A 16,084-nucleotide genomic window follows, 5' to 3' on the forward strand; every position below is an offset into this window, starting at 1 on the left:
ATGCCGAACCTTGCTGCCTCACTTAGATGCAAAGGTACAACAGTGTGTGTCCAGTAGAATATGTTTGAGTTTGGGGTTTTCTTTTTTCTTTCTTTCTTTGTTTTTTGTTTGTTTTTTTTTGAGGCAGGGTCTCCCTGTGTAGTTCAGGCTGGTCCTGAACTCACTGTGTAGCCCAGACTGGCCTCCAACTTGGGGTGATCCTCCTGCCTCAGCCTTCCAAGTGTGCTGGGATTATAGGAGTGTGCCACCACGCCTGGCTTTGGGCTTTCATTATGCTCTATCCATACTGTCTTATTCTTGGTAGTTTAAAGGGTATGAAATAGTATCTTATCTGTGTGTGTGTGTGTGTGTGTGTGTGTGTGTGTGTGTGTGTTTTGCAGTACTGGGGATTGAACCTAGGATCTTGCACATGTTAGGCAAGTACTCTTCTATTGAATCCCTTTTTATTTATTTTGAGACAGGCTCTCACTAAGTTTCCTAGGCTGGTCTAAAGCTTTAGATCTTCCTAGAGTGCTAGGATTAAAGCTGTATACCACTATGCCTGGTCTATCTTTATTCTTTTGCTTATGGTTAGTCAGATGTCCATCACTCTTTGTTGAAAAAAACTACTGTATAACTTCCCTTTGAATGGTCTTGACACCTTTGTCACTATCAATTGACTATATGGAGTATTTAATTCTGGGCTTTCTGTTTCCATTCTGTTACATTCCTCTATACATCTGTCTTTATGCACTCCCATGCTGTTTTTTGTTTGTTTGTTTTTGTTTTGAGATAGGGTCTCAATATGTAGTTCAGGCTGGCCTCGAACTCATGACAATCCTCCTGCCTCACTCAGCCTCCCAAGTGCCATGCCCGGCCACCCACACTGTTTTGAATACCAGGGCTTTGTAGTAAGTTTTAAAAACAGGAAATAGGATTCATTCTCCAATGTTGTTCTTCCTTTTAAAGATTGTTTTGGCTGTTTGTTGTCCCAGAGATTCCTTATAGATTTTTCTATGTCTGTAAAAAAAATCATTGGGATTTTGATAGAGATGATATTGATTCTGTATATTGTTTTGGGGAGTATTTACTTCCTTTTTTTTTTTTTGGTACCGGAGATTGAACTCAGGATCTTACATTTGTGAGGCAGGCACAGTGCCACTGAGCTAAATCCCTGGCCCATGGGGAGTGTTGACTTCTTAACAAGATTGTCTTCTAATTTTTTTTTTTTTTTTTTTTTTGGTACTGGGGATCGAACTCGGGTCCTTTCGCTTGCAAGCGGCAAAACCACTGAGCTAAATCCCTGGCCCTGTCTTCCAATTCATGATCTGGGTATCTTTGAATTTATTTGCATCTTTAATTTCTTTTTTTTGTTATTGTTTTTTTGGTACCTGGGCTCGAACTCGGGTCCTCCCACTTGTGAGGCAGGCGGCAGAACCACTGACCTAAATCCCTGGCCTGCGTCTTTAATTTCTTTTAGCAGCACTATATAGTTTTCAGTATCCAGGTCTTTTGTTTCATTGGTTAAATTCATTTTTACTATTTTTTTTTTAATTTTTAAAATTTTTTTGGTTAAATTTATTTTTAAGTATTTATTCTTCTTGTTTTGAGACAGGTCTTGCTATATGGTAGGCCAGCCTTAAATTCACTGTGTAACCCAGGCAGGCTTCAACCTCACTACCTTCCTGTCTTATCCTTCCAAATTCTTGGATTATAGATGTGTGCTACCATGCCTGGTTTTAAATATTTTATTCTTTTTGATGCTTTTATAAATGGAATTGTTTCCTTACTTTCCTTTTTGGATTGTTCACTTGTTAGTGTATAGATACACAACTGAGAGTTGAGAGTTAAGGTAATTTATTCTAGTTTGTGTGTGTGTGTGTGTGTGTGTGTGTGTGTGTGTGAGAGAGAGAGAGAGAGAGAGAGAGAGAGAGAGAGAGAGAGAGCACGAGCAAGCAATTTGGGATTTTCTCTCTCTATATAGAACATGTTATCTGTGAACAAAGATGATTCTGCTCCCTTCTTATGCCCCACTGCCATGCTTGGGATTGAACCCAGGGCCTTTGCACTGAACTATACCCCAGCCCTTTCTGTTTTTTATTTTGAGACAGGGTCTTGCTAAGTCCCTAGGTTGCCCCAGCTTGGCTTTTTTTTTTGGAGACTAAGTCTCTCTATGTAGTTCAGGCTGCTCTTGAACTTACTATGTAACCCAGGCTGGCCTCAAACTCATGGCAATCCTCCTGCCTCAGCCTCTGGAGTGCTGGGATTACAGGCATGCACCACCATGCTCAGCTCCAGACTGGTTTTTTTTTTTTTTTTTTTTGATACTGGGGATCAAACTTGGGTCCTTGCGCTTGCGCAGCAGGCAGCGAAACCAAGCTAAATCCCTGGGCCTCCAGACTGGGTTTTAACTTGTGGTCCTTCTGTCTCAGCCTTCCAGAGTTCTGTGATTATAGGGATATGTTACCATGTACGGCTTTTTGAGATAGGATTTGCCTAGGCTGGCCTTGAACTTGTGATCCTCCTGCCTCAGCCTCCTGAGTGTTAGTCATGTATCACCACACTGGGTTTCACAGGGTTTTTATACATAGTTCTTTTTAAATCTGCTTTTCTTATCTCTCTGATTGGTTGGATAATAGCCTTCAAGTACTACTGCTAGGACTTGCTGGAAGATAGGAGTCTACACCTTTTTTTAGTTTTGAAATATCCTACTGTTAGAAAAGACTTTGTACACCTAGTATGAGTTGGGGCTTATTTCCCTTGGATCCTGGCTCAGCTCTGACTTCATTTGATTATGCAAGGTAGGGTCCTTTGGAGCTTCTCCTAGTGTGACTGACACCTGGAGGTGGCATGTGCCCCAAATGTAGGTGGGTGTTGGCCTCCTCTGGCTGCTGTACCCTTAGCTCATCCACTCAGATTCTCAAGTTTTGAGGTCTGGATTTCTACAGGGGCTCCTAAGCCATCTGTTAGGACACACCATCCCTTCTGGGGAGCAGAGAGTCTATAGGAAGGTGTTGAGGGCTACCTGCTGCAGGTAGAAGATGCTTCTCCTGTGGGGAGGCCTAAGCAATATGTTTTGTTTATTTGTGGTGCTAGGGATCAAACCGAGGGCCTCAGTTATACTAGGTAAATGCTCTACCATTGAGCTATATCACCAGCTTCTTAAGCAACTTGGGTTTTTTGGGTTTTTTTGGTTTTTTGCATGTAAAATATGTTTTATTGTTCTTTTTTTTTTTTTTTTGGTACCGGTTATCAAACTCGGGTCCTTGCACTTCTGCAGCAGGCAACGAAACCACTGAGCTAAATCCCCGGCCCAAGTTTTGTGTGTGTGTGGTTTTTTTGGTACTGGGGATCGAACTCGGGACCTTGTGCTTGCAAGGCAGGCACCGGAATCACTGAGCTAAATCCCTGGCCCTGTTTTGTTGTTCTTTAAAAGGGTTCAGAGTTTGGTTTCAAATCAGGCTGCACACCTTTCATCGGAAGCAACTTGTGTTTTGAGCACAGGTTCCTTCCTTAGTGGTTCCCCATTCCTTTGGGAAGTGCAGAATCATAGAGCCCTGTTGCCTGTGTGATCAAGCCTAATCCTTCCTGGGTAACCCTTGACTTACTCTATTTGTACTGGCTTTAAGTGGTTAGGGGTCACCAAGGAAGCACATGTGCTTCAAACATAAGCCCTCACTTTACTGTCAGCAAGCCTGTATGTTGAGTGTGGGACCACATGTCATAGTGGGCACAAGCCTAGGCCCCTCTGGACAAGGTTGGTATCCAAGTCAGGGAAACCCCTGGCTATGTTGCACTTGTATAGATTGCATTGATGACTGTGGTCATTGGGGTCATCTTCAGCTTGGTCAGCTGAGACATTGAGGGAGTTTTTGGCAGCCTCTACCATGTAAAGTCAGGAAGCTGATTATTTGGGCCACTGTTTTTCTGGGAAAATGTTCAGGCTTTATTCTAGAGATATCTTTTTTTTTTTTTTTTTGGTACTGGGTACTGGGGATCAAACTTGGGTGCTTGCACTTGTGGGGCAGGCGATGGAACCACTGAGCTAAATCCCTGGCCCAGGCTTTATTCTAATGGGAATCCTGCCAGTAGGCTCACATAGTTTCTTCTATTGATGTTCCTTGTAGCTGGCCCCCTCTGGCAGTTTTCTCAGAGCAACTGTCCTCAAATTTACAATCCACCTGACTCAGCCTCCCCAGTGCTGGCATTACAGGTGTATGATACCACACCTAGCCATATGTTTGACCTTTCACAATCCAACTCTGTGTCCCAAATGCTGCCTAGAACAAAACAAAGAAGACAAATTTTCTTTGAGTCATGGAGCTCCCTTTTTGAAGATGTTTCTTTTCCTTTTTCCCTCTTTCTTTCCCTTTAGTCCTGTAAGCCAAGTTATCAGGCCCATGTGTTGGTCTCTTTTCCTGGTCCTAGCATTATGGGGATGTTGGTTTCAGAAAAAGATGGGTAAGTCAAACCCTTCCCACCTTTCCTGGTCTTCTGTTTGGGTAGTAGAGGCTGTTCTTCCAAAATCCAGTGGTACAGCCAGCCAGAGAAAGGCAAAAGGGCATTTACTGCAGCTAAGGGACTGGCACAGGCAGGGGCACTGGGGCTTGGGAAGCCCTTGGAGTATTAAGTAACAGGTACATAGGTGCATTGAGCCACCCAGGGGAGGAAGAAAATGTCTGAGATGGGGAAATATATTGGAAAGGTCCTTTGCAAAAATTACAGTAGAGAAAATCAGAATGTGAATGTATAGCTACTTGGAATTAGGCAAATTAAGGTAACCCTATGTAATTATTTTTTTAATAAATTTTGTTTGTTTGTTTGTTTTTTAAGTTTTTTGAGACAAGAGTCTGTGTAGTCCTGGCTGGTCTTGAACTCACTATGTAGTCCAGGCTGCTTTTGAACTTGTGGCAATCCTCCTGCCTCAGCCTCCTGAGTGCTGGGATTACAGGTGTGCCCACCATACCTGGCTCAATAAATATTTTAAATCTTATGATAAAATATATGTAACATAAAATTTACAATTTTTAAACCCCTTCTCCCCCAGTAGTGGAAATTGAATCCAGGGAGTGCTGAGCTGCATCCCTAGCCATTTTGTTTTACTTTATTGTAAGACAAGGTCTTGACAGGTTGTCCAGGCTGACCTTGAACTTGAGGGCCTCCTGCCTTCTTGAAGAGTTGGAATTACAGATGTGTACCATCACTCCTAGTTCATTTTAACTTTTTTTTTTTAGTACCAGGAATCGAACTCAGGACCTTGTGTTTGTGAGGCAGGTGTGGCACCACTGAGGTACATCCCCAGCCCTCATTTTAACTTTTTGTTTGACAGGGTCTTGTGATGTTCTAGGCTGGCCCTGAAGTCACTAAGTAGCCCAGGTTGGCCTCAAACTTGTGATCCTTCTGCCTCAGCCTCCTGAATGCTGGGATCACAAGTGTGCACTGCCACTCCTGACTTCATATTAACTTTTTTTTTTTTTTTGGTACCAGGGATCGAACTTGGGTCCTTGCACTTGCGCAGCAGGTGGTGAAACCACTGAGCTAAATCCCCGGCCCCATATTAACCATTTTTAAGTATACAGTTCAATGACATTAAGTGTATTCACATTGTTATATTGTAATGTAACTATAATATTATACCTCAGCTTTCTTAGATGTCCTTTTGGATGTTTTGAGCCTTCTGGACACCCAGGCTACCTGTTGATTCTCATCTGTGGTTAGAATCAGGCATGATGTGTAGGCTTCTACTATTTTATTCTTAGAAGATAATAACTGGTTTTTCTTATTTTGAAGTTCTTGGAGAAATACTTTTTTTTTTTTGGTATATTATAAAAATTTAGAGAGCTGAGTGCATTGGTGTACATGGGTGATCCCAGAACCTGGGAGGCTGAAGTAGAAGGATTGTGAGCTCAAGGCAAGCCTGGACTACATAGTAAGTTCAAGGCCCTGGACTATATAGTAGAAACAAAACAAAATTAGACTAAAACACTTCCTTTCTTGGCCTGCTTCTCATGAGCACCACTAAAACATCTTTGACAGTTCTCCACCTTAGGCTGCACCTTGCTATGAGTGACTTACACCTGGGGTGAGAGGAGTAGGGGGCTTCTGGGGGTCACACCTTACCACCTTCCAGCTTTGCATGGTCTGGGAGGCCAGCAGGGTATATGGTGGAGGATAATGAGTTTTGGGACACCCAGAAAAGAAGCTTAGTGTGAGGGGTCTTGGACGCCTTGCTTCAGAGTGGCTTATCCCTGTGGGTTTGACCTGACATCGCCCAGCCAGTCATTACCTAAGATTGAGCTACTTACTTTAGGTACTTCCTAGGAATAGATTCCGTTGGCTTAGCTGGAGCCACAAAGCCAAGGGACTGGATGCCATGATTTCAGGGCACTTTACTCCGAAGCCAAAGCCAATGGGACATGATTATACACACTACCTCCTGTTTCTCCAGCTGCAAAACCTTAAGGTGCTTCCCATTAGAAAATAAAAATGTAAAAAAAAAAAAAAGAAAAGAAAAATGTAGGGGCAATCCACTTTCCGGTCCCCTTTCTGTCTCTCTTAGACAGGAGCTATCTTTCTCTCAATAAATTTTTCTACTCTTAAAAAAAAAAAAAGATAAAAATGTAGAGGTTCTCTGAGAGCCACTAGTAAAGGAATCAAAATTCATTACTTTTCCCATTTTTTTGTCTTACCAAGAACTATTTGAGAAGAGAGATGCATAATCATTTTGATAACCAAAAATTTTGTGTGTGCTTTTTTTGAAGGTACATGGGAATAGGACTCTCAGCTCAAGGTGTCAACATGAACAGACTTCCTGGTGAGTCATTGTTTAAGAAAACCTTTGTTTTGCTCTCCCACTCCATCCTGATCTTTTTTTTTTTTTTTTTTGGTACCGGGGATCGAACTTGGGTCCTTGTGCTTGCACAGCAGGCGGTGAAACCACTGAGCTAAATCCCCGGCCCTCCATCCTGATCTATTAAAGTCATGGTGGAAACTGAGAGGCTGGGGATGACTTTGTTTGCTGTGCGCCTATCTCAAGAGAAGCCAGTGGGAGGAAGACCCTGAAAGGTAGCTGTTGGCCTCAGGTCATGTGAGCTTCCATTCCAAAAAATTAATTGACAAATAATTGTCACTCATGGAATTTGAACTGTTTGCTGTCAAAACCAGTTGACCTGAGCTTGCTCTCACTGGGGATACGCCTCAGTAGCCCTGGCTCCCATTGGCCTTTGCCCACCTGCCTAGGACTGAAGCACGTACTGGAACGCATGTATTCCCAAGCCTGGCTCTTTTGTTACTTCACCATGTTAGAGGTCAAAGTCTTTACGTGGCTTCCCACATGGAACATTGTTGAGGTGATTTCTGAACAAATAGGAAATAAAGCCAGGGATTTAGCTCAGCTGTACCATGCCTGCCTCAAAAGCACAAGGTCCTGAGTTTGAGCCCTGGTACCAAAAAAAAGAAAAAAAGAAATACAGTTAAGTTGTCTGAGTTTTTCGTTTGTTTGTTTGTTTGTTTGTTTGGTACCAGGGATCGAACTTGGATCCTTGCCACTGAGCTAAATCCCTGTCTGAGTTTGTAGCCTAAGTTGACAGCAGCCTGGGTTAGTGGAATCCTTTGGGTCTTGCTAATGGTCCTCCTCTATCAGCTCAGCCCTCTTTCAGCTGTTTTCTGTGCAGTGGCTTAGACTCAATCCTGGGCTGGCCACAGTTGTTAAGCAGAAGCCTCTACCATGAGCTGATGATTTCCAGATTATGGTCTTGAGTCCATTTGTCCCTTGAGTGGCAGAAGTAACATGATGTGAACTGCCATGAATCCATCACGGAGGCAGGAAGAATCCTTGTGATTTTGTTTTGGTCGTCTACTCATGCCTATGACACACAGAAGGCTGCTGGCTTTTGCCAAAGAGGCAATAGCACTTCAGCTTTATGTCTTTTGCAGTTTTATGGGTTTTTTTGGTACCAGGGATTGAACTCGTGTCCTTGCGCTTTCGAGGCAGGCAACAGAACCACTGAGCTAAATCCCCAGCCCCGCAGTTTTATGTTTAATACCAATCACAGATTTGTTTATAATTGATTCTAATACTGGTGATCTAGACTTGCTTAGGATTCACCTAATTGCCAGTAATGTAACCTTTTTTTCTTTGATCTGAGTGAAAGCTGGCCTTTTGTTATTAATCAGAAAGTGTGTGGCAGGGCTGACTTCTTTTTAAAATTTTTAATTTTTCTCTGTACCAGGGATTGAACTCAGGACCTTGTGCATTTGAGGGAGGCATGGGGCCACTGAGCTAAATTCCTGGCTTGGCTGACCTCTTTCTTTCTTTATTTATTTATTTTTGGTACAGGGGATCGAAAGGCTGACCTCTTATGTTATGTGTTGCTGTGCTGTTATACAACATCTCTCTTTTTTTGTTGTTGTTCTTTGGTTTTTTGAGACAGGGTCTTACTCTGTAGTTCAGGCTGACGTTGAACTCACAGTGTAGCCCAGGCTGGCCTCAAACTCAGGGCAATCCTGCCTCAGTCTCCCAAGTGCTGGGATTACAGCCGTGCACCACCATGCCTGGCACAGATGGGACTTTTTTTTTTTTTTTTGGTACTGGGGATTGAACTCGGGTCCTTGCACTTTCGAGACAGGCAACGGAACCACTGAGCTAAATCCCCGGCCCATCAAGGTGGGACTTTTAACCCCTTTGGGCTGCTCTTAGGCCAGCTGGTAGTCATATGCTTTAACATTGCTAATGTAAAATTGTAGGAACATCTTGTTTTGGGCCCTTATCAAGTCAGAGTCAACCCAGGTACAGAGTGGGGGCGTTATAAGGAAGAGAAGGGGCTTAGAGACAATGGATAATTTGTGTGTTGGTTCCCACACTAATGTATCAGGAGAGTCGGCATTTTTTCCCCTGTCCTGGGTAGTGCATCTCATTTTCGCCAAGAGAAAAAACTCTAAAGTTTTGGTGAATATTGTACTTGTCTTTCTTTTCACTCTGCCTTTCAGCTCCTCTGGGCACTTCTTCCTGCCATATCTGATCTTTCTCTGATTAGTCCATAAGGTAGAAAGCAGGAATCAGACTGCATTTAGATAGGGCTTCTCCTTGGGAAAGATGGAAGCCCTGGCTTTCTCAAGATACAGGACTAGCTGAGTGTATCTTCAGATATAGTACAGGACAGACGATGGTGGGGTTGCCTATGTTTATCCCAGTGCTGGCTTTGAAAGATCATTATCTTCTTTGGTACTTTGCAGTTTTTTGGAAGTGTGTATGTGTTGGTGTGTGAAGCATACATTCAAATTGATGGTGTATCACATACTATGTGTTAACACAGGTGACCTCAACTGTACTGAAAGTATGGAAAGTTTTTCTTTCTAGTGAAAAATGGCATGTATCTGTTCATTTTTTTCAAGTTTTACATTATATATATATATATATATATATATATATATACTTTTTTTTTTTGGTACTGGGGATTGAACTTCGAACCTTGGCTTTTCGAGGCAGGTGGCAACACCACTGAGCTAAATCCCCTTTTCATTATATTTTTGTTTTTGTTTCTATTTTGAGACAGGAAATTGCTAAGTTGCTTAGGCAGACCTTGAATTCTCAATCTTTCTACTTCTGACTCCCACAGTGCTGGGATTACAATCATGTGCCATAGGCCAGGGATTTAGCTCAGTGGTTCTGGCGCCTGCCTCACAAGTGCAAGGTCCTGAGTTCAATCCCTGGTACCAAAAAAAAAGCATGTGCCATGCCCAGCTCATTATGTTCTATTTAAATAAATTTTGTATATAATGTTGTCCCAGATTTGATAACTGGGATATGTTGTTTTTGTTGTTGTTGTTTTCTTTTGGGGGGGGAGTACTGGGGATCGAACTCAGGACCTTGTGCTTGCGAGGCAGGTGGCAGCACCACTGAGCTAAATCTCTGGCCCTTTTGTTGTTTTCATATTGGGGGTTGAACCTAGGGAGTGCTGAGCTACATCCCCATTATTATTTTTTTTGAAGGGGGTACCAGGGATCAAACTCAGGACCTTGCACTTGTGAACCAGTGGCAGCACCACTGAGCTAAATCCCCAGCCCCCATCCCCATTTTAATTTTTTTTATTTTGTGACAATCTCTCGCTAAGTCTCCCAGGCTGACCTCAAACTTGTGATCTTCCTGCCCTGGCCTTCAGAGTAGCTGGGATTTCATGGGGGCATCACCACACCCAGTTTGGGATCCTTTACATTTTCGTAGCCTGTCTATATAGCAATGATGTGTAGAAACTTGATTGAGTCTTACAGGGTTATCATGGGCCCTACAGATTTGCTGAACTCATTAGCGCTAATAGTTCCTTAGCCAAGCTGTTCATACTTGCATGGTGGTTGGACCTATTTTATCTTATCCTTTACTAGGGATCAAAATCCAATTTTTTTCCAAAATTCCTCTTGATCTTAATGACTGTACTATTTTTTTTTTTTTTGAACAGGGACAAAACATTTCCTTGCTTTGCTTTGCTCTTTGTTTCGTTTTGTTTTGTTTTTTGAAACAGGTCTTATTATGCAGTTCAGGCTGGGCTTGAACTCTGTGTAACCCAGGCTGGCCTCAAACTCATAGTGATCCTCCTGCCTCAGCTTTCCGAGTTCTGGAATTACAGGCCTATGCCACCAGGCCCAGCTCCCTTGATTCTATTTTGAAATAGAAGTCCCTTTTATTTTTCCATTAAGAATAGTACCAAGACTTAGTATGATACATGCAATTCAATTATCCATTCAATGAACACTTTCTAAGTGCTTGGTGCTTGTCAGGTATATGGGGATTCAAAGATGAATTCCCCTTGATAGGTGTAGATGTTTGAAGGAGGGTGGTAGGAATGTGAATGCAGCCTCTCTGGTGTTTGAGCCAGGTGTTGAGGGCCGATGGGAGTTCTCCAGGTGGTTCTGGACAGTGGAACAGAGAGGCCTGTGAGACCTCCCTGAATTGTCTTGGTGGGATGAGTGGTTTCCTGGGGAGAGTCAGGATGAGCCAGTTGGAGGAAGAATCTTGTACTTCCTACTAAAAGCCTGGACTTCCTTTTATGAGCAGTAGAGGCTGCAAGATTGTTTTGAGCATGGATGAGATGTAGTGAGATTTGTTAATAAGCAACTAATCACCCCTGACTTCATATGGAGGAAGGAGTGGAGTAATTGAGGCTGGGGCTCCTGGGCAGTAAGATCTGTTTGTCAGGGAACTTCAGGAGGTGGTAGATTATGGCTTTACAAAGAAAAGAAAAAAAATCCTCCCTTGCTCTAAAATATTTCAGTTGGAAACATTTAACCTGGAGTGTATTAACTTGAGAATGTGACTCAGTGGGGAGGCTCTGGGTTCAATCCTCAGCACTACTTGAGAAAAAGAAAAAGTAGACGGTTATATTTATAAATGCCTTATGGGTGTATATTGAGATAATTTGATATATCTGGTTTGGTTGAGAAGAGGTCATTGGGAGGGGTTCCTTACTTTCATGGCTGTATATATAGATTACTTTTTGTTTATGAGTTTAGAAAAATTTATCAGGGAATCCTTCAAGGCCAGTTGGTCTTTAGGCAAAGACATTTTTTTTTTCTTGGTTCTGAGGATCAAACTTGGGACCTTGAGCTTTCGAGGCAGGTGGCTGTGGAAGTAACTTGTTTTGGGGGGGCATCATTCTTACTATATTCTTTGGTTATCTGTTTCTCTCTCTTTTTTTTTTTTTTGGTATTGGGGATCGAACTCGGGTCCTTGAGCTTGCGCAGCAGGCAGTGAAACCACTGAGCTAAATCCCCAGCCCTGTTTCTCTTAATTTGTTAGTAAAATAGCTGATTTAATATTATTGAACCTAAAAGCCCTCATGGTTGATACTATTAATTTAAATAAAGAACAGAGCAGGCATAGTGGCACATGCCTGTAGTCCCAGCTCTCTGGCAGGCTGAGACAAGAGGATTCCAAATTCAAGCCCAGCTTGGGCAACTTAGGGACTTAGTTTAAATAAATAAATAAATAAATAAATAATAAAATCAAAAACTGAGATCTCCGCTTATTAAAAAGCTTTTGCACAGCAAAAGAAATCACCAACAGAGTAAAAAGACAATCCACAGGGCCGGGGATTTAGCTCAGTGGTGCCTCCGCCTGCCTCTCAAGCGGAGGGTCCCGAATTTGATCCCTGGTACCAAAAAAAAAAAAAAAAAAAAGACAATCCACAGTGTGGGAAAAAAATTTTAGCCAGTTATTTCTCAGACAGAGAACTAATATCTAGAACATACAAAGAACTGAAAAAAATCAGACCTCCCAAATTTAAAGACCCAATCCAAAAATGGGTATCTACGATGAATACACATTTCTCAGATGAAAAAGTGCAAACAGCAAATAAATATATAAAATAATGTTCAACATCACTGGTCATTTGAGAGATGTAAATTAATACCATGCTGAGATTCCTCCAGAAAGAATAGCTATGGTTAAGAAATCAACCAACAACAATGCTGTCAGGAGTGTGGAGAAAAAGGAATCCTCCACTGTTGGTGGGAATGTAGACTGGTACAACCACTGTGGAAATAAGTATGGAAATTCCTGAAAAAATTAGGATTAGAGGTCCCATTTGACCCAGCTATTCCCCTCCTGGGTGCCTTCCTGAGAGAACTAAAAGCAAAATACCACAGTGATATATGCATTCCCATGTTTATAGTGGCTAAATTGTACCAATAAACTTAGTTTAAAAATTAAAAAAAAAATTTGTTGAATATACAAAAATAAACAAATAAATTTAGGGACCTAGTGAGACCCAGTCTCAAAATAAAAAAGGAAAAGCATCTGGGGATGTAGCTCAGTTTGAAGACCCTGGGTTCAGTCATCAGTACACAAAGGGAAAAAGCCAGTTACTGTTGTCAGTCTGTTTTCTTAATTTTTTTATTGAGCTATAATTTGTATACCATAAATATCTCCCTTTAAAGAATACAATGTAGTGATTTTAGTTTATTCTCAAAATTGTGCAATCATAACCACTATCTAATTCTGGCACATTTCATCATCCCAAAGAGAAACCTCATACCCATTAGTAGTCATGCACAACTCTTCCTACCTCTGGCCCCTAGAAATCACTAACTTACTGTTCTGCTGGATTTGATTAGTCAGTCAGTTCATGTCAGTGGAGTCATATAATATGTGGCCCTTTGTGTCTGGCTTCCTTCACTTAGCATGTTTTCATGGTTCATCCAGGTTGTATAGAATATATCAGAACTTTCTTCCCTTATGGTCAAATAATATCCCGTTGTATGGATACATCCCATTTTGTTTATCCATATGTCAGTTGATGGATATTTGAGTTGTATCTATCTTGTTTTTGTTGTTTGTTTGTTTGTTTGTTTGTATTCCAGGCTGGCCTTGAACTTGCTATGTGGCCTAGGCTGGCTTTGAACTTGCAGCAGTCTTTTTGCCTCAGTCTCCTGAGTGCTGGGACTACAGGCATGCACCACCGTGCCCAGCATTAAAAAAAAAAATCATTTTGGGATAGGGTCTCACTTAGTTGCCCAAACTGACCCTGAACTTTCAGCTGGGATTATAGGTATGTGCTACTATACCTGGCTTTGACATTTCATCCAAATTCTGTGTCTACTTCTCACAGATTTTTGATATACCATTTTAGTTTTTCATTTTAAGTTATTTATTACATATTTTTTTCTGGATTTTTTTGCTGACCTAGGTTTCATTGAAGAGTGTAAACTGCTCTGTAATTTTCACATGACTGGACACCGTTAATTTAATTATGTGTTTAAAGCTGAGGATATAACTCAGTGATAGAATGCTTATCTGACATATGTGCAATGTCTTGGGTTTGATTTCCAGCACTGCAAAAAGGAAAAAAAATTACATGGTTGTCTAAGTTTGACTGTGTTCCATCCTTTTCAGGAAATATAATATGCTCTGCCTTTTAAAAAAAATTACTTGTTTGTGTGTGGTACTGAATACTGAACCCAAGGCCTTTGCACTGAGCTATATTCCTAGCCCCTCCCCCTTTATTTTTATTTGTTTAAATTTTGAGACAGTGTCCCATTAAGTTGCTAAATTACCCAGGCTGGCCTGAAACTTGTGATCCTCTTGCCATAGTCTCCTAGAGTGTGGGGATTATAAATGTATGCCACCATGCCTGGCTACTTCTTGTGCTGTCTGTCTGTCTCTCTGTCTGTCTGTCTGTCTATCCATCTATCCATCCATCTATATTTTGAGATAGGGTTTTGCTAAGTTCCTTTGTTAGCCTCAAACTTATGATCTACCTGCCTCAGCTTCCCAAGTAGCTAAGATCACAAACATGTGCCACCACACCTAGCTTAAAAAATTTAGTTTTGGGCTGGGGATTTAGCTCAGTGGTTTCACCGCCTGCTGTGCAAGTGCAAGGACCCAAGTTTGATCCCCTGTACCAAAAAAAAAAAAAATTTAGTTTTTCAGGGCTGGGAATTTAGCTCAGTGGCACCATGCCTTCCTCGCAAGTGCAAAGTCCTGCATTTGATCCCCAGTACTGGAAAAAAAAAAAATTAGTTTTTCATTTTAAGTTATTTGTTACATATTTTATTCTGGATTTTTTGCTGACCTAGGTTACATTGAAGAGTGTAAACTGTTCTGTAATTTTCACACATTTGGACACTTAGTATCAATATATAATCCAGTGCAATCAGACTTTGTAAAATATGCAGATATAGGGTTTGTTCCTGATCTGTCATACAATTTTCTATGCATTTGGGTTTTTTATTCATTTTATATTTTATTGATTTATTACCAGAGGGCCAAAAGAATCTTGAAAATAAGGTCACCTGGGGCCTTGTGGTGAGACAGAGGCTTTGAGTTGGAAGATTTGAGCAGCCATGGGCCTGATGGCTGGTGCTGGGCTGGGGAGATTGCGGGTAGGGTGTTCAGGTAAGAGTGATTGATCAGTGAGCAAAGGACTCTGACCGGAGCCTCATGAAGGTGGTGCTGTTCAGTGTGGGGTCCTCGGGCTAGGAGAGGGAGGCTATTGTTGGTGGGCATAGACATAGACTGCTAGCATTCCTGCCTTCCCACAGGGAACAGGGCCAGAGCGTGGCTGATGGTTCCCAGGACAGGGCAGTAGGAAGCCTGCTGAACTTCCTCCTTTGCTTGTCTTCCTGTGCCCATGGTAACTGGGCAGCAGGGAGTGGGACTTTCTGGACCACCACTGCACTGCCCTGGAAGGCCAGAGGCCTGTGCACCCAACTTGGCTTCTTTGGCAGGACATGGTTCCTGCTGCCCCCATGTTTGTAATGTGACAGAGTCGTGTTGGCCTTGAGTAGGCATCTAGCAGTCTGGGCTGTGTTTGAGGACGAAGGATCAAAATCACACTGTGTTTGTTAAAGGTTTGTATTCCTGTATTAACATGTCTACAGGAGCATTTGGACATATCTCATGGTCTCAGAGCTGGAGTTCACAATGATTTTTTTTTTTTGGTACCAGGGATCGAACTCCGGACCTTGCACTTGTAAGGCAGGCGGCAGAACCACTGGGCTAAATCCCCAGCCCCTCACACTGATTTTTGTCATCATTTTTTCTTGCCTGCCATACTTGTTCCTCATGATTTGTTGGCTTTTATGATACAATGTTCAGCATGTTGGCAGTTGCCCTCTTGGCTCCCAAGAAGAAAATTGAGGCAGGAAGGATGAACACAGCCACTGATTTTTCAATTGTTTTTACTTTTTTTCTTTTGTACATTGGAAAAATGGTCTGTGAAATGGACTGTGAGTGTCTGTCCTGCCACCTTGAGTATCGCCCCTCCAGCATGCACACTTTCCCCTCATCTTTTAACAGTCATGTTGAGCATATCATTGGATGCCACTCCTGCATATTACACTGTTGGAATCTGCAGACCCACATTGTGACTTTTCCTGGGCTATTTAGAAAGAAGTAGAGGCCAGAGGCACATGGAGTGTGGGGTGGAGGGAACAGCAAGGCTGAAGAACAGCAAATGCTGGGTAGAGGGAGTGCTCTTGTCCCTTGGAGATGTGCGTCTGCTAAAGTTGTAGAGGCAACCCTGCCTTTCCAGGCTCTTTCATTCTAGCTAGTCTGGTTCCTAGCAGATAACAAGGGCCCTTTGTGACCTTGTCTTCAAGTCACCTGCAGCTG

The 16,084-nt window shown here is 42.2% G+C and overlaps 1 protein-coding gene across 2 annotated transcripts in view; it reads left to right on the top strand.

Moving 5' to 3' along the window:
- Ranbp10 (RAN binding protein 10) overlaps positions 1-16,084 on the top strand; it is a 70,135-nt gene that overhangs the window by 20,110 nt on the left and 33,941 nt on the right. For both annotated transcript variants that reach the window (XM_004843015.3, XM_004843016.4), the window contains exon 3: positions 6,741-6,793. In XM_004843015.3, the coding sequence (XP_004843072.1) occupies positions 6,741-6,793 (53 nt within the window). The remainder of the gene's footprint in view (positions 1-6,740; positions 6,794-16,084) is intronic.

The sequence above is a fragment of the Heterocephalus glaber genome, unplaced genomic scaffold (assembly GCF_053883595.1).
Source record: "Heterocephalus glaber isolate CG9 unplaced genomic scaffold, H.glaber_assembly_v1.0 deba00000071, whole genome shotgun sequence".
Lineage (NCBI taxonomy): Eukaryota > Metazoa > Chordata > Mammalia > Rodentia > Bathyergidae > Heterocephalus > Heterocephalus glaber.